Source organism: Oncorhynchus clarkii, chromosome 10 (assembly GCF_045791955.1).
Source record: "Oncorhynchus clarkii lewisi isolate Uvic-CL-2024 chromosome 10, UVic_Ocla_1.0, whole genome shotgun sequence".
Taxonomy (NCBI): Eukaryota; Metazoa; Chordata; class Actinopteri; order Salmoniformes; family Salmonidae; genus Oncorhynchus; species Oncorhynchus clarkii.
The window spans coordinates 19193472-19211098 of NC_092156.1; the positions used below are offsets into that span (position 1 = coordinate 19193472).

Sequence of the window (17627 nt, forward strand, 5' to 3'; positions counted from 1 at the left end):
GGACAGATTTTTGCCCAAATGAGAGAACCCCATAGTGTCCCAATTCCAAAATGGTCGCTACTGCCTACCCACTAGGAACCTTTCTAGATCTAGAGAGATTAAATGGTGCCAGCAAAACAACAATAATGACACTGAATATGGTAAGGTAGCAGTAATACAGCTAATAACCGTCTAATCATTTGAGATCTACATTACGCCTGTTTCTGTAAGCAGTATGGCTCAGTTTAGATTCCTGCTAGATTCAGAGAGGGCTGAAGCTCTTTGAAAGACTCTAAAGTCCAATCTTTCTTCATACTACTAGTACTGCCATGGGAGGCCATGGCCCTAAGGCAAACAGATGAGTGTCCTTGCATACTTTTCAATGTAGCCTGTAATGTTTTTGTTGGACCAAGGGCCAAATCACTCCACACTTGAAGAAACACCACCAGCAACATGAACAATACCTTGTATTACCTCCAATAATAAATCACTTTTACCAACCTCTCTACCCACCCTTCCTGACTGATTAGGTGTTTCCTTTCAAAGAACCATGATATCATAATGTTGGCACAATGTTTTGTTTGGTTCTAAAATCCGGCTCTCATAGCAACCGTGATGTCACGGCAGAGACAGAACAGACACCGACATCAATCCATCATCGATAGACTATTTGTATAGTTATTTGTCGACGCATTGAAGGAAGCTGTTTTTTGGTGTCTCCAGTGTGTCTAGCTGACTGTTTGTGCATATTTTTCTCTATAGCACCCATGGGATATGTCTATACAGGTGTCTGTTTGTATCTTATGTGAACTTACATGGTGTGGTGGGTCGACATCAGGGCTATATGAAACATTAGACCCCAGTAACCAAAATGACGTTGAAAATATGGATTTTAGACGTATTTTCCAGGTGCAGAAGGAAAAGTTAGATGTATTTTCCAGACGTCAAAAATGCATTTTGTATGGACGTTGAAGATAAGTATTTACCAGACGTGGAAGATACGTATTTTTCGGACATAGATGCTAAATGAAAGGTACAAATATGTATTTTCTGGAAGTTTAAAAAATGTCATTTTTCAGTCATTGGTTCTATGGCCAAATTTCAACTATTTTTATTATTATTTTTTTTAAATTTCACCTTTATTTAACCAGGTAGGCTAGTTGAGAACAAGTTCTCATTTACAACTGCGACCTGGCCAAGATAAAGCAAAGCATTTCGACACATATAACAACACAGATTTACACATGGAATAATTAAACATAGTCAATAATACAGTAGAAAAAATATATATACTGTGTGTGCAAATGAGGTAAGATAAGGGAGGTAAAGCAATAAATAGGCCATGGTGGCGAAGTAATTACAATATAGCAATTAAACACTGGAGTGATTGATGAGAGAACAGTGTAGTAGTAGTATAGTTTTAATTCAGTACAGTACAGTAGAGTAGGGTACAATACAGTACACTATACTTTTCTATACTGTATTCTAGTGTGCTCTACTGTATTGTACTGTACTCTATTGTACTATACTGTACTGTACTGTGTACGGTACTGTGCTGTCCTATGCTGTCCAAACTTGTGAAACAAACAGTAGATGTCTATGTTTGGGCTAAATCAAGGCCGATCCTGATGGGACCAAATCAGAACATCTTTGTTTGGGTAAAATATAGGCCGGTCCGGACCAAAAATCAATGTCCGTGGAAGGTGAAGTCAAGGCTGGTCCGGATCACATCAAAAAAAATAAAAAAAAGACATTCAAAAGATGTCGCCTGACATGAAATGCTTAGTGGGATATCTCTCTAAAAACGTTTGCCTCCATAACATCCCGTTGTGCTTCAACAGTACAGCTGATCCTACAAAGATTAGTGAAGTCTGGGGCCTGTTCATTCCCGGTGGTGAGATTGCACTCTCATTCTGATTCATGTTCCTGCTCCATCAAATAAGAGTAGGACTCATGGGAGGCTAGCTACACAGTCACTACCCTTACAGTCAATAACTATACAGTCACTAGCTATAGAGTCCCTAACTATATACAGTTACTAACTATACAGTTACTAACTATACAATTACTAACTATACAGTCCCTAGCTATATACAGTTACTAACTATACAGTTACTAACTATACAATTACTAACTATACAGTCCCTAGCTATATACAGTTACTAACTATACAGTTACTAACTATACAATTACTAACTATACAGTCCCTAGCTATACAGTCCCTAGCTATACAGTTACTAACTACACAGTCCCTGACTATATACAGTTACTAATTATACAGTCCCTAGCTATACAGTTACTAACTATACAGTTACTAACTACACAGTCCCTGACTATATACACTCCCTAGCTATACAGTTACTAACCATACAGTTACTAACTATACAGTCCCTGGATATATACAGTTACTAACTATACAGTCACTAGCTATATACAGTTACTAACTATACAGTCCCTAGCTATACAGTTACTAACTATACAGTTACTAACTATACAGTCCCTGGCTATATACAGTTACTAACTATACAGTCACTAGCTATATACAGTCATGTGAAATCACTGGTTCAGGCTTGTCATTCTCTAATCTCCCAATGCATTCCCTTTTCTTGTATCGGGCATATTTAGGTGATGTAATCTTCTCTCTCCTACACACACACACACACACACCAGTGGCAGTTGGTGGGAGGAGCTATAGGAGGATGGGCTCATTGTAATGGCTGGAATGGAATTGATTGAACGGAGTCAAACATGGTTTGATGGCTTGATACCATTCCATTTATTCCATTCCAGCCATTACAATGAGCCCGTCCTCCTATAGCTCCTCCCACCAGCCTCCACTGACACACACACACACACACTTACTTTTAACTCCAGCACAAGTTGGGCCCACATCAGGGTGGGAGGGAGGGAGGAGGAGTGCTGCATGAAGTCTGTACCCTCCCCTTTTACTCCCTCCTCCTGCTTATTCCCCTAATACAGAGATGAACCTACTCACAAGGCTGGTGGTTTAAAGCAGAGCTGCACAGCATACAGAACACACACAATAAAGCAATTCTCATGACATTACTTTAGAGGTGTGTGGATGAAATCCACACAAACAAACAAACAGACACATACACACACTTATATAAACATACACACATGGGGACTGGATTACACTACTGGACTGCTCCCTCAGCAGGACTCTTCAAAAGGTTTGTTTGATATGTCTACCTCCTCAAATTTTCCATAACCTCTGCAGTGTGACAGTTGACAACTTGATTTTGACAACTTGACAACTTGATTTTGAAGGGTATAATTTTGCATCTCTCTTTTTGAACAGAACCACAGAGCCCAGGAATAATAGCTCTTGTCCTCTGTGGAAGTGAGAGAATCTGGCTGTGTCGAGACTGAAAGACCTCTGTGGAGTTAATTGACTTGGCTGCTTAGGAATCTATTTTCCAGCACAGTCCTCCTTGAAAACTATTTTAACTGTACTGGGAAACAGTTATAGAGCACCTTCTAAAACTACCCCCTTCTAAGACCTCTCTGTGGTATCAGAGAAAGATCAATCCCTCCCTCATCACCTCCTCTCAGTAGCCCAGGCAGGAGAAACGGGGAGAGAAGGAGAAGAAGAGAAAAGAACAGTAGAGCCGCCGCCATCGTCCATTATACATATGCACCGCTCCATTTCCTCTAAGCTGAGGGTGTCTGTTGCTAGTGGGGACATGGATGCCGCTCCTACAACCGTGTCGGCAGCCGGGGATGCCACGTGCGACGAGACGGTGTGTGAGGCACTGGGTCGCTTCGAGGTCACGCTGGCGGCGGCGGTGCGCGAGGTGCACGTGGACGTGAGTGCCTTCAAGCGGGGCGTGGAGCGGCGGGTGGACGAGGCATGTCAAGCCCAAGGGCCCCTGGCCGAGGCGGTGCAACGGCTGACGCAGGAGAACCTGCAGCTCCGGAGTCAGCTGGAGGCACTGGCCCGCCTGGTGGAGGGTCTGACAGGGAAAGGGGTGGACAGGAGCGCCCTGGAGGACAGGGACAGTAGGGGACAGATCCCCATGACTTCGTCCCAGGGGATGGTGAACAGGAGCCACGGGAGTCCCTCCACCATGGTCCCCAATGGACCGTCAGAGTCTGGTTCTTCTGGTCTTGGTTCTGGGTCTTCTGGTTCTGGCGCCTCTAGTTCCACATCAGCCCATCTCTCCAGCAGAGAGCCCATGGAGGACAACATGGTTAATGTGAGTATTGCCGTGTTACTGGAGAAGATATTTTATCCCATTTAGTATCATTTAGTAGAATGCAAGGGAATGTCATCTGGGAAAATTGAAAGCCTTACGTGTGTGTGTGTGTGTGTGTGTGTGTGTGTGTGTGTGTGAGAGAAAGAGAGATTGAGACAGTGCTAAGTTGTAAATCTGTTGTCTCTCTCAGTGGGGAAAGTGCTGTGTTGTCCCTGGTCATTCATTTCAAAGCTCCTGGCTTAGTGTAGTACTAATAAATTAAATGGTGTGAAGCTGTGTGTATCTACAGTAGGCAGTAATGGGACAAGGGCAAGCTGCCCATCCTCCACCCGAATGACCTTCTTTAAACATGTCACTTTTTGCATTTGGAGACACTCCAAAAAACGAATTCAAGCGTCTATGTCTACACCACAGGAGGCTGCTGTGGGGAGGACGGCTCATAATAATGGCTGGAACGGAGTGAGTGGAATGGCATCCAACACATGGAAACCACGTGTTGGATGTATTTGATACCATTCCACTTATTCCACTCCAGCCATTACCACTAGCCCATCCTTCCTGTTAGGGGTGGCAGGTAGCCTAGTGGTTAGAGCATTGGACTAGTAACCAAAAAGTTGCAAGATCAAATCCCAGAGCTGACAAGGTCAAAATCTGTCGTTCTTCCCCAGAACAAGGCAGTTAACCCACTGTTCCTATGCTGTCATTGAAAATAAGAATTTGTTGTTATTAACTGACTTGCCTAGTTAAATAAAGGTACAAAAAATATATATTATAATATTAGGGTGCCACCAACCTCCTGTGGTATACACACACACACCAGAAAATACAAGTAGTGGAATGTATTTGGAAATACACTTGGAAAGTAAAGGTATATATTTGAGAATACCCAAATACACTCCCATACATTTAACCCAAGTGGTTTCGGTGTTTGAAATAATGTATCTGAAATAGAAATAAGTATTTCAAAATACTTTCAAATAGTAGGCTATTTATAGGAAATTATTTGAAAATACTTTCACATACACTGTACATCAAATAGAACTAGTTGATTCGGGCCACATAATTTGAAAAAGTTTTTAAATAAAAAAATAACACACATACACATTTTTGCAGACACCCAAATTCTACACATTCAATGTAGCATCTCTGCTGGTGGTTCCTCCAGTGGGACCATGAGCATGACATCCAGAGGACCTCTTACTGTCTGCCTGTCTGTCTGTGTGTCATTAGGTACCTCCCGTTGAAAGAAGATACTGTACTTGTACACACATGAATGCTCCCACAGTTTTATTATTTATTCAGACTGTGTAAGGGTATCTATTTTTCTTTCGTGGCTATTTTTAAGTGTACTTTTTGTACCCTGTAGTGCACCTTGAACTAACTGGATGCTCGTACACTTCTAATCTCTCATTGAATCCAAAGATTTAAATCTGTCTGTGTGTTTTTCGGTTAAGCCAAGAGGCCAGTCAGTGCTATCTGCTCCTCCATTCCCCTCTCTCCGCTCCTTCCGTCCTCGCAAAAGGGCACATGTATTTTTGGCAGGGCAGGTCTGATTGATGGCTCTGGTCCTGGACATTTGGGTTGGAGCTCTTTGGGACCGCTCTGTACCCCCCTGGTCCAGACAGCTCCGTGTGGAGCTTTAAACCTCCCATCAACTTTTAAAACAGGCCTCATTTTTTATATCCAACGCCAAGCTAGTTTGAGTCCTCAGCTGTGTGTGCGTGTGTGTTTCACCTGAAAGTATAATTTCCAGTCTTGGTTCAGGACAGATTTTAATAGCACCACAAAGTCCTAGCTAACATAACTTCCCATAACTGCAACTCTGGATGTATAGAAACAGAGAGAGAGGAGAGAAAGGCTGGAATAGGAGACAGACATAGCAGCAACCCTCTCCACCCTTCCCAGCACCTTCATAGGTGCGTATTTTGAGCTAACATTTTTAAACTCAAAGCACAGATAGGACACATGGAAATGAATTTCCTTAGGCATTAATCATGCAAACACATTTTTATTGTGACATAGCATCAGTGAGAATCAAATCGTCGTCTCTCCATGGAATTAGTCCACTACACCACCAGGATGGAGCTGGCATGCCATGTTTTTTAAGCATACAAATCTGTTCATTTTAGTCTATTCAAACAGACCCCATTTCAAAGGAAACAAGCACTCATTAAGATCAGGTGTGGCCAATTAGCGTGCACACCTGAACACATTTAAGATGGAGGATAGAGAGAGTTTTGTTGAGGGTGAGAATGGAATGTACAGTTGAAGTTGGAGGTTTACATACACTTAGGTTGGAGTCATTAAAACTTGTTTTTCAACCACTTCACAAATTTATTGTAAACAAATTATAGTTTTGGCAAGTCGGTTAGGACATCTACTTAGTGCATGACACAAGTCATTTTTCCAACAATTGTTTACAGACAGATTATTTCACTTATAATTCACTGTATCACAATTCCAGTGGGTCAGAAGTTTACATAAACTAAGTTGACTGTGCCTTTAAACAGCTTGGAAAATTCCAGAAAATGATGTCATGGCTTTAGAAGCTTCTGATAGAATAATTGACATCATTTGAGTCAACTGGAGGTGTACCTGTGGATGTATGACAAGGCCTACCTTCAAACTCAGAGCCTCTTTGCTTGACATCATGGGAAAATCAAAAGAAATCAGCCAAGCCAAGAAATAATTGTAGACCTCCACAAGTCTGGTTCATCCTTGGGAGCAATTTCCAAATGCCTGAATATACCATGTTCATCTGTACAAACAATAGTACGCAAGTATAAACACCAAGGGGCCACGCAGCAGTCATACCGCTCAGGAAGGAGACGCGTTCTGTCTCCTAGAGATGAATGTACTTTGGTGCGAAAAGTGCAAATCAATCCCAGAACAACAGCAAAGGACCCTGTGAAGATGCTGGAGGAAACAGGTACAAAAGTATCTATATCCACAGTAATACGAGTCATATCGACATATTCTGAAAGGCCGCTCAGCAAGGAAGAAGCCACTGCTCCAAAACCGCCATTAAAAAAAGCCAGACTACGGTTTGCAACTGCACATGGGGACAAAAATTGTATTTTTTGGAGGAATATCCTCTGGTCTGATGAAATCAAAATATAACTGTTTTTCCATAATGACCATTGTTATGTTTGGAGGAAAAAGGGGGAGGCTTGCAAGCTGAAGAACACCATCCCAGCCGTGAAGCACGTGGGTGGCAGCATCATGTTGTGGGGGTGCTTTGCTGAGGAGAGACTGGTGCACTTCACAAAATAGATGGCCTCATGCGGAAGGAAAATTATGTGGATATATTGAAGCAACATCAAGACATCAGTCAGGAAGTTAAAGCTTGGTCGCAAATGGGTCTTCCAAATGGACAATGACCCCAAGCATACTTCCAAAATTGTGGCAAAATGGCTTAAGGACAACAAAGTCAAGGTACTGGAGTGGCCATCACAAAGCCCTGACCTCAATCCTATGGAAAATTTGTGGGCAGAACTGAAAAAGTGTGTGTGAGCAAGGAGGCCTACAAACCTGACTCAGTTACATCAGCTCTGTCAGGAGGAATGGGCCAAAATTTACCCAACTTATTGTGGGAAGCTTGTGGAAGGCTACCCAAAACGTTTGACCCAAGTTAAACCATTTAAAGGCAATGCTACCAAATACTAATTGAGTGTATGTAAACTTCTGACCCACTGGGAATGTGATGAAAGAAATAAAAGCTGAAATAAATAATTCTCTCTACTATTATTCTGACATTTCACATTCTTAAAATAAAGTGATGATCCTAACTGACCTAAAACAGGGAATTTTTACTGGGATTAAATGTCAGGAATTGTGAAAAACTCAGTTCAAATGTATTTGGCTTATGTGTATGTAAACTTCCGACTTCAACTGTATTTGAGAAAATTCCAAATATCAAACCAGTAGGAGAAGTTTCCTAGAACACTACCAACATTTAAATTAAAAGTAACTATGTTTTTAAAAGAAACCACCAAACTTTTAGGAAACTGTTTTTGTCAAGTTCCTTAAAGGGATACTTCGAGAGTTTAGAAGAGAGCCCCTTTATCTTCTTCCCCAGAGTCAGATGAATTTGTGGATACAATTTGTGTGTCTTTGTGTCCAATATGTAGTAAGTTAGAGGTACTGTAGTTTAGAAAGCCAATGCTAACTAGCGTTAGCGCAATGACTGGAAGTCTATGGGTATCTGCTAGTTCCAGTCATTGCGCTAACACTCGTTAGCAATTGCGCTAGTGCTAGTTTGCAACTTCCTTCAAACTGCACAAAGAGACATAAAAATGGTATCCATGAGCATCTGACTCTGGGGAAGTTAATAAAGGGCTTCACTGCCAAAATCCTGAAGTATCCCTTTAAATGTGCTGAGAAAGTTCCAAAGCCAAGCAACTTTGTGGGAAAGTTGTGGGAAGGTTGTATGCAAAATAACCATAGGACAACCACGCTCTCACCATGCTCTAAGAAACATGGTTCTCAGAATGTTATGTGCTAGCTGAGAGGCTATGTTGCGTTGTTGCTGGTTACAGGTCAGGATTTTTTGTGTTTCATATCAACTGCTCTTGGAGAATGAGAAGGGTTTGTTGGATCGATGATAGGATTAGTGGTTGGTAGGATTATGATAGGTGGTAGGTGATAGTCTGACACGGATTGTTGTTATTCTTATTTGACTTCCACCCCTAATGTATCTGAACACACATACACACTTGAATTTGTATTTGGATCTACAATGAAATAAAGGGTTAGGCTTACAAGTGGTACACACACACACACACACACACACACACACACACACACACATTTATCTTGGGGCAGCAAGTACCAGGTGTAGGCCCTTAAGGAACTATTCTGGGTCTCCATATCTCTTCACTTCAGAGCAGCACATGAGGGAGTGCTTCGTCCAACCAATCCCAGTCCTGAGCTGAGCCTCCTGACGGGACGGAAAGTAGAATTCCGAAAGTAGAATTCCGTCTCCCTGTCAATATCCCCCTGAGCTGGATTGCCAGCTGTTCCCCTCTCGAAACACACACCCTGCCAACATTCCACAGCGCTGATGTCACCTGGATGTTCCCCCATCAACCCTGACTACGTCAGAAATGCGTTCCTACGGATTAGCTGGTCAAAATTAGGCTTTGTGAAAGTGCAATACTGTTAATATGTGTTAGTGCAGGTTTTCAGTGAATTTATGTAAATCACAAAGCTCATCTGCAGAAAAATTCTCAGCAACAAAAGAGGGATCAAATTAAGATCTTACGTCTGTACGTGTGTATATCCCTTGTAACCATAGTACTGTAATCCTGAGATTCAGCAAGTCTTGGAGGACAATGGAAATAAATAAAAAGCATCTTTATAGTTAAAAGTAGATCTAAATGACATCTTAAAATGTGTGTGTGTATACCCTGTAACCCTAAATTTCCTGCAAATGTGTGTCTGACTGTGTTTGTTTGACTCTGTGTGTTTGTATCTGTATGTGTGTTTGCGTGTTTCTGAGGAAAAAGGGAGAGATCGACTAAAAGTCAAATAGATTCAGAAAGCGAGTGAGCGGGAAATGTTTTTAAATGGAGAAGCAGACCGGGTGAGACAAATAGAGAGCAACAATGATACAGTAGGTATGTGAGCCGTGCACACAGATCATCTCTACTGCTAATCCCTAGTCTCTAGTGTCCCTAGCCTCTGCTATGACTTGACCGGGCTCTCATCGTGGCTCTATAGCTGGCAGTCGCAGCCATGGGGGATAGCGGGTGCGGCTGCCAATCTAGAAGGCTGAGTTCTGGCACTGAATGATAGCATTGGAACAGTTTGGCTGTCCCACTACTAACTCCCTGATCTCAAAAGGCCCTGTTTGGGGCTATATTAGGATGTAAGAGGAGTGGGGGACATTGGGGTGACTGATTACAAATCCAAAATAGCTCCAGGACTTAAGGCTTGTCTCTCCACACCTCTCAGTTAGACCCACTCGCTAGGCCCCAGTGCCACTAAAGACTACAGTCACTATTGGGACTTATGGAGACCCAGAGATGAATAGGAATAATACCATTCCCAGACCAAATGTCCAATGGTGTCATTGTCAGGGGCGGGGGTCAAAATGGCTCTGTTTTTTCGTTCTTGTGGGGGTTAAAGAAGACCTAAAGCTGTACTTTTGTTTGTATCCACAAGGTGGACCATGTTTTCAATTTGCTCATCTGGCCATTTAAGGCAATGCTAGATTCTAAGGCTATGTTCCTGGTGCCATTTTGGGCCTGTAGCAAATTCCAGTTTGTTGTCCCCAATATGAAATCGGGAAGTCATACACCATATCTCAGACAACACTGGCCAGAGTTTGACAAAACTTGGGTGAGTGATGCATCTTGCCATAGAGATCCAGCATTTACAAAATTACACTGATTACTATAGCCCAAGGCGGGAGCAAGAGGGATAACTGGGACCAAAGTCTGTCTTCTCCAGCAGGTGGCATTTTATTTGGCAAATGACATGGAGTACAGGGAGTGGATTAGCTAAAGAGACTGCAGGGCTCGACAATCAGGGCTGCTTGCTGGCCCGGGCAACATCTGCCGAGTTCACTGGGCCAGTTGGGCCAGTTAATAAAGCTTTCATTCACACTTGTTATCAACCAGCAATCCCTCTCTGTCTCGAGTGAGCCCCGCCTCAGTCCTGGATACGTCCTGGATACTCCCACCAGACTAGTATAAGCGAAGGCGGGAAGCCCATCAACACATTCAAAAGTCCTTCACCTGCTTTTCACAGCAATGTCAATAAAAAAAGTAACCCCGGGAAGCGTGTTGGCCATTCGTATGCATTAGCAAAAATCATAATAACATTTCTTAACAGGGCCATGAGCCGTGCCCACATCATTTATTGTTCCTGATTTAACTTTTGTTATACAGTTTATTTATTGTGTGTTCTTTTAGATTGTGCCTATTGTGTAGTAGTGGGGCCGTAGTTAAGTGTGTTCTGTTTCTCTTTTATATAGGGTCACAAAGGTGTTGACAAAACGGAAGACAAAAATGTTGCTGTTGTGTTGGAGAATGGACATCACAAAGACCAAGGTTTAAACACACATCAGTGTTGGGGTCAATTCAGTTGAAAATTCTAAGTTACTATTCAAGATTTTAGAAAACAATTTATATTAGGGAATTGAATTGAAACTGAATTGACACACACACACCTCTTTCCTCATGCATGTCTGCTACCTCCCATTCAGTCAGTGGTCAGGAGGCAGAGGAGCACAAGCCTCATCTCCCCGTCAGTGCCATGACCAGGACTTGTCCCGAGTCACCAACTGGCCCCAGACGAGCCTCAGTGGAGCTCAAGTCTCCTGGTCATTTATTAGCAGGCGTCACCTCACCTAAAGCCAGACCAGATTTTTTGTTTAAATCTGGTGAGTAAAATAACTGTAATATAATATAGCTAGCTATGTTACATATTTGTTTACTTACCTTGTAAGCAGGCTATTGATATTTTTGTAATCCTCATATTGTATGTACACTCCTAACAAATCAGACGACTCATCATTCGGCGAGCCACATCTTCCCTGCACTGCCATAACCAAAACTGACTCCCCGACTGGCCCCAAACCGCCAGCCCAATCTCCTGCTTTGGCCAGGAAATCTCCTGCTTCAACACTAAAGTCTCCTACCTACCCAATTGCTGACGTCGCCACTCCCAAAACAGCACTTGATGCTCTGTTTGGTCCTGGTGAGTTGAACATGGATTGGACTCTCTACCCTTACCCTTGGATTTTGTGCAAAAGTCTAGTAATTTTGGGGTGAACTGTCCCCCTAAGATGTGTTTTGAAAAATCAACCTTTATTATTAATAAAAGGTAAATGAAGGAACATATCCATTTCAGTGGGCCTAGATTGTAACATGTAGTCATTTCTGCCAGATTGGGAATCTGTGTCTGTCATCTACTCTCATTGACACCTGGCCAGGTTCAAATGGTACTTGTTTTCTTTCAAATACAAATACTTGTTGATTAAGCCGGCCTGGAATGTCAAATGTACAATGTTTCCATTGGTTTCATTGCAGCAGTCAAGCTCAATCAAGTGCAGCTAAAGTATTTGATAGAAAACGAATACTGTTTGAACTCAGGTCTGTTTGACACAATCCATCTGACCGGATGTCACCCTCTAGTTCAAATCACACCTTGCATACAAGCTAAACTTTACCAGCAAACATTTTCTCCTCTTCTGTCTATTCTCACCCAATCAGAGAGTTTTTCTGGACAACAAATGCAAGTGAGGTCACCAGTCAGCAGTCATGCAGTGCAGAAGGAAAACATCTCTGTATCTCTGGCCCCACCTCATACCCCTGTCAGTGCCTTGAGCAGAACTAGTCCAGAGTTATCAACTGCACCTGCCCCAAATCAGTCCCCTGCCCCCCCATCATGGGCTCCTGCTGCCCCAACTCAGTCCCATGCCACCCCAACTTGGGCTCCTGCGACCCCAATTTGGTCTCCTTCTGCCACAACTCAGCCCCCTGCCACCTCAACTCAATCTTCTGCAACACCAACTCAGGCTCCTGCAGCCCCTCCATCTCCGTCCCCTGCACCCAAAACACCTAGTCAACCAGTATTTGAGGATACCACACCCAAAGCATCGGGAGAATTTCCTTTCAAACGTGGTGAACGTGGTAAGGGACACAAGGACTCTCTCCCTACTATCTCTTTCCTCTTTTCCATTTCCGACTTTGTTCTTTCACATTTCTTTCTCTGACCTCCTGTTCTATTTCAGTTTTTTCCCCTTCTTTCTTTCTTTTACAGTAGCACCTGCAGTTAAGGCAGTGAGCCCGAGTCTAACGCGTAGCATGAGCTTCCCAGCAACCACAGGTAAAACTAGGAACTGGGCCCGAATTTGCAAAATCTTCTTAAGAATAATGTTCTTCTTAATTGTCATTTTTTCCTTAACTATGAACTTATGAAAAGTTGCTATTCCTTAATAAGGTGCTTACGTTATTTCTTATGCTTCTCATTAAGCAAGAAGTTCAGAGGAAATTAGATTCTTGAAAATAAAGATATTGGATTTCTTCTTGAAAATGTTCTTAATTCCAAGATAGCTAAATCCTAGTCTTAAAAACTATGGGCAGTGAGAGAATAAGCTAATGAAAGCAATTGAACATGTTTAATTCACTCACAAACTTCCTCTGAAATTTTCAGTATTGATTATTTTAAACCCAAGAACATCTCAGTAATAAATATGCTAGCATTTTTAGATTGCTAGCTAGACCGGTTGTCTAGCAACAGAGATAGTTAAGAAGTTCATTAGAAGATATTTGAGAGGTTTGTGAGAAAAATAATGAATTCTTAAGAAATATTAGTTTGCACTTACAAACTATCTTATGAACTTCCTATTTTTTGTTAAGAAGCGTGTAAAGTGTTTTGTGAATCTTTGTTCATTGTGTGTTTTGTTGTCTGCCTTTGCCTCTCTTAGTCTTTTGTTCATTGTCAGGTTAACATTGTTCTCTCTTTCTGTCTCGCTCTCCTCCTCTCTGTCTGTCTCTTTCTCTCTCTCTCTGTGTGATGTGCAGAAAAACTCCTACCCCCCAGAAAAGTGCCACCCCCTGGCACAGACAGGTCAGTCCTTGACAAATTATAAAACATATCAAATGAGACACTATTCAAATACATGTAAATCACAACCATGTAAACCTGGCATTTTAGCATTTATTCAGAAGCTCAATGATGTACATTTTTACATCATCTTTAGGAGCCTGGACAAGTTTGGCGGTCCAAACAAGTTTGGCGGTCCAAACCAGTTAGGCGGTCCGGACAGGCTTGGTGGGCTGGACAAGTTTGGGGGCGGTGGGGAGCGGAAACTGCAGAGGTCACAAACGCTGCCTCGCAACCTCGGGATGCAGAGCAAACGGTCTCTGTTTGAGGGTTTGGCCTCTGAGTGTGACAGGTACAAAAGGCACAGTCAGTCACCCTGACTTCACCCATTGTCTCTCTTGCCCGACTTAGCTAGCTATTACTCCCTATTGAGTAAATGCTGAACCCTAGGTTGAGACCATAACCGTACTCCTATCAACCCAGTACTTTGTTTTGAGTGTCAATAAAAGCCAACAGGCCCTTGTATCACATTTGTACATGTCCCTCAACCCTTTATTACATGTATATTATCACTATCATTGTGTGAGAAGTCAGACACAAACACTGTTGTCCAAAGTGACTTAAAGCATAGTGTGTGCATACATTTGTAATGTGTGTGTAAAGAATCCCTTTGGGAATTGAACTCATTACCTTGGTGTTGCTAGAATCATGTTCTTACCAAGTGAACTACACAGCCACAAACAATTGACCACCTCTATGTTCCACTCTGCAGGTCCAAGGCTGCAGGCTCCAAGCCCAAACTGCAGCGCTCCCAGAGTTTTAACAGCGCCAGCAGCATCAAGGCAATGCTCCTGGAGTGGTGCCGATCCAAAACTTTTAGCTACCAGGTGAGTCAAGCCCTAGTCCTTTGTGACAGACTGTTCACAATGTGATAAATGTTAGCTAGCACACTTGAGATTTGTTTCTGGTTTCCAGCAATTTGTCCATCTCAATTCTTCCCAGGGCTTTAGACAGCTTAAGAGGCTCCATATTAACATACCATTAACTTTTGTTCATAATTGGAGTGTTATGTTAATGGAAGATTTACCTGGAAGATTTACCAGCAAATGTGTCCCTTAAAGTTAGTCAATATATAGGAATACTTACGTTTTTAACTGGTCTTCTATGGAATTAACACTGCATTTGGCTCCTACCATTTTCTCCTCCATCAGAACATAGACATCCAGAACTTCTCATCCAGCTGGTGTGATGGAATGGCATTTGCTGCCCTGGTCCACTCCTTCTTCCCCCTGGAGTTTGACTACAACACACTGAATCCTGCCAATCGCAAACACAACTTTGAAGTGGCCTTCACCACAGCAGAGTAAGTGTGTATGTGTGTGTTGGGGGGTAATACCCCAAGGAGGAGATCCTGGGAGAAGTCTGTGGCATATGGTGTTATAATATATATGTATTAGAAACCTAATCTTTAAATATTGTGGGTTATATATTTTTATTTTCTCTTTCTCCTTTTGTCTCTTTTAGGGAGCAGGCTGACTGTGTGCGTCTCATAGAGGTAGAGGATATGATGGTGATGGGTAACAAACCAGACCCCATGTGTATCTTCACCTACGTCCAGTCCCTCTACAACCACCTCAAGAAGTTTGAGTGACACCCCGATCACCAGGCACACTGACACTTTGTCAGCGAGCCAAAGCACTACTCCCTATTTGTTCAACTCTCGATAACTGTATATAACGATTGTGCTTGTACAATTCTATTTGAATTTGTCTTGTCATGTAATAATGTGCTGTGCATATGGTTTGGGGCTCTTATTTTGCCTCGTTTAGAAAATAGAGGTAGTGAATTGGAGAAAATATTGTAGTTTTACAAATCAATTTTTTAACTCAGAGAGCCACCTGCTGGTTGTTTTAGTGGTGTAATTAGAATTCAATGTAGATCATAAACTAAATGAAACAAGATTTCTAAAATAGTGTTTGTCATGCATGAAGCTAGCAAAACACCTGAAAGACAATTTAAAATTCAAGTTGTAAAGAAAGTGAAAATGAAAGAAGTGTAAATGCAAAGAAAGGTGGCAGGAACAACTTGTTAGTTGTACTCACTGGTCTTGAATCAGTTTGGCCTTCTTGCTAATGCCATTGGACTCAAGGCATTTTTGAAGGACTGTCTTGCAGTGAGATCATGATATTTTCAGGTATGTTGATGTTTAAAAGACGTCTGTTTTTATGTAATAAAAAGTCCAGATTGTCAGTGTTACAAATAAATAGCTGTATCTACATATTGTATTCAATGTCAATCAAATGTATTGGATTAGCTTTTATTTCAACTGTATTAAAATAATAGTGATAATAGTGTACACTATTTGTTATCACTTTCTGAATTAGGTAATGGGTTGTTATATCTTGAGAATGAAACCAGAGTGGAGCTTATGCCACGTTCATGTGCTAGTCTGAACTAGGAAACTCTGAAATTACCAAATTGCTAACTGTTTGAATACGGCATGTGTATAACTACAACCAGTTAGCAAGTCGGAAATGTCTGAGTTTCCTAGTTCAGACTAACACATGAACACAGCATCAAACCAGCGACCATTTGGTTATAGGCACACTATCCCCTAGCCTACACCTTTCAAGGTATTGTCACTTGCTTCCATAGCCACAAAGTCATAAACCCTGCCCATTTCGACACTTTATCTTCTTAAAATTAGATTTTAAACCTTAATCCTAACCTTAACCACACTACTAACCATATGCCTAATCTTAAAACCAAAAGGCATGTTTTTTTTCCATGTATTTCTACAATATACGTATATAGACAATTTTGACTTGGTAGCTATGACTCTTGTTGAAATCCTCTCAAATAGTCATTGATACACACACACACACACCAAAATGTGAACAGAGGCCAGAGATGCCAAATAGGTACCAGAGTGAATTGGTGACTAGTACTATTGTGTGTCGTGTGTAGATGGTGGTGGGAATTACATTGATCATTCCTATGTGCATATATTTATTTAACCTTTATTTAACTAGGCAAGTAAAAAAAAAAAAAATGAAATATCACATTTACATAAGTATTCAGATCCTTTGCTATACAATAAGACTCGAAATTGAGCACATTTCCATTGATCATCCTTGAGATGTTTCTACAACTTGATTGGAGTCCACCTGTGGTAGATTCAATTGATTGGACATGATATGGAAAGGCACACACCTGTCTATATAAAGTCTCACAGTTGACATGATGGCGCCGGAGGGGATGGCTGCCGTCTTATCGACTCTTAACCAACCCTAATATATATATATTTTTTTGTGTTGTTCGTAACTTGTTTAGTACATAATATTGCTGCTACCGTCTCTTATGACCGAAAAGAGCTTCTGGACATCAGGACTGTGATTACTCACCTCAGATTAGACAGAGTTTTTCTTCAATGAGTTGGATGGGAGGGAGATACTACAGACACCCGACCAAGCCAAGATCCCCATCATTCGCTGGAGAAGGAAACAGATTTTGCGGAAAAAGATCAGGGTGCCTTGTGAGGATCAAGCGACGAGTGACTAATCTGCCTTTGCCTTCCGTACTGCTAGCTAATGTTCAATCGCTGGAAAATAAAATGGGATGAACTGAAAGCAGGTAAATACTACCAATGGGACATAAAAACTGTAATATCTTATGTTTCACCGAGTCGTGACTGAATGACGACATTAAGAACATACAGCTGTCGTGTTATACACTATCGGCAGGATAGAACAGCAGCCTCTGGGACGGGGGCAGATGCATATATGTAAACAACTGCTGGTGCACGATACCTAAGGAAGTCTCGAGGTTTTGCTCGCCTGAGGTAGAGTATATCATGATAAGCTGTAGACCACA

At 41.9% G+C, this 17627-nt stretch overlaps 1 protein-coding gene across 2 annotated transcripts; it reads left to right on the plus strand.

Annotated features, from left to right (window-relative positions):
* The first annotated feature begins 2851 nt into the window (after positions 1–2851).
* On the plus strand, positions 2852–16110 carry LOC139418097 (smoothelin-like protein 2). Of its 2 annotated transcripts, none has more exons than XM_071167277.1 (12): positions 2852–3173; positions 3302–4199; positions 11179–11254; positions 11410–11586; positions 11709–11903; positions 12419–12838; positions 12969–13034; positions 13733–13778; positions 13912–14106; positions 14527–14641; positions 14966–15117; positions 15279–16110. In XM_071167277.1, exons 2-12 carry the CDS (start codon positions 3636–3638, stop codon positions 15403–15405), a joined length of 2133 nt encoding a protein of 710 aa, XP_071023378.1. In that variant the 5' UTR covers positions 2852–3173; positions 3302–3635; the 3' UTR covers positions 15406–16110. The 2 variants fall into 2 exon arrangements, with proteins under 2 accessions (XP_071023378.1, XP_071023379.1); XM_071167278.1 differs by having other exon boundaries at positions 2952–3173; positions 12972–13034.
* Positions 16111–17627: the final 1517 nt, after the last annotated feature.

Coding starts and splice junctions, on each gene's coding strand:
- LOC139418097 (XM_071167277.1), top strand. CDS start 3,636: ATGCACCGCTCCATTTCCTCTAAGCTGAGGGTGTCTGTTGCTAGTGGG. Junction 11,904..12,418: donor TGATGCTCTGTTTGGTCCTG/GTGAGTTGAACA, acceptor TCACCCAATCAG/AGAGTTTTTCTGGACAACAA. Junction 14,642..14,965: donor CCAAAACTTTTAGCTACCAG/GTGAGTCAAGCC, acceptor CTCCTCCATCAG/AACATAGACATCCAGAACTT.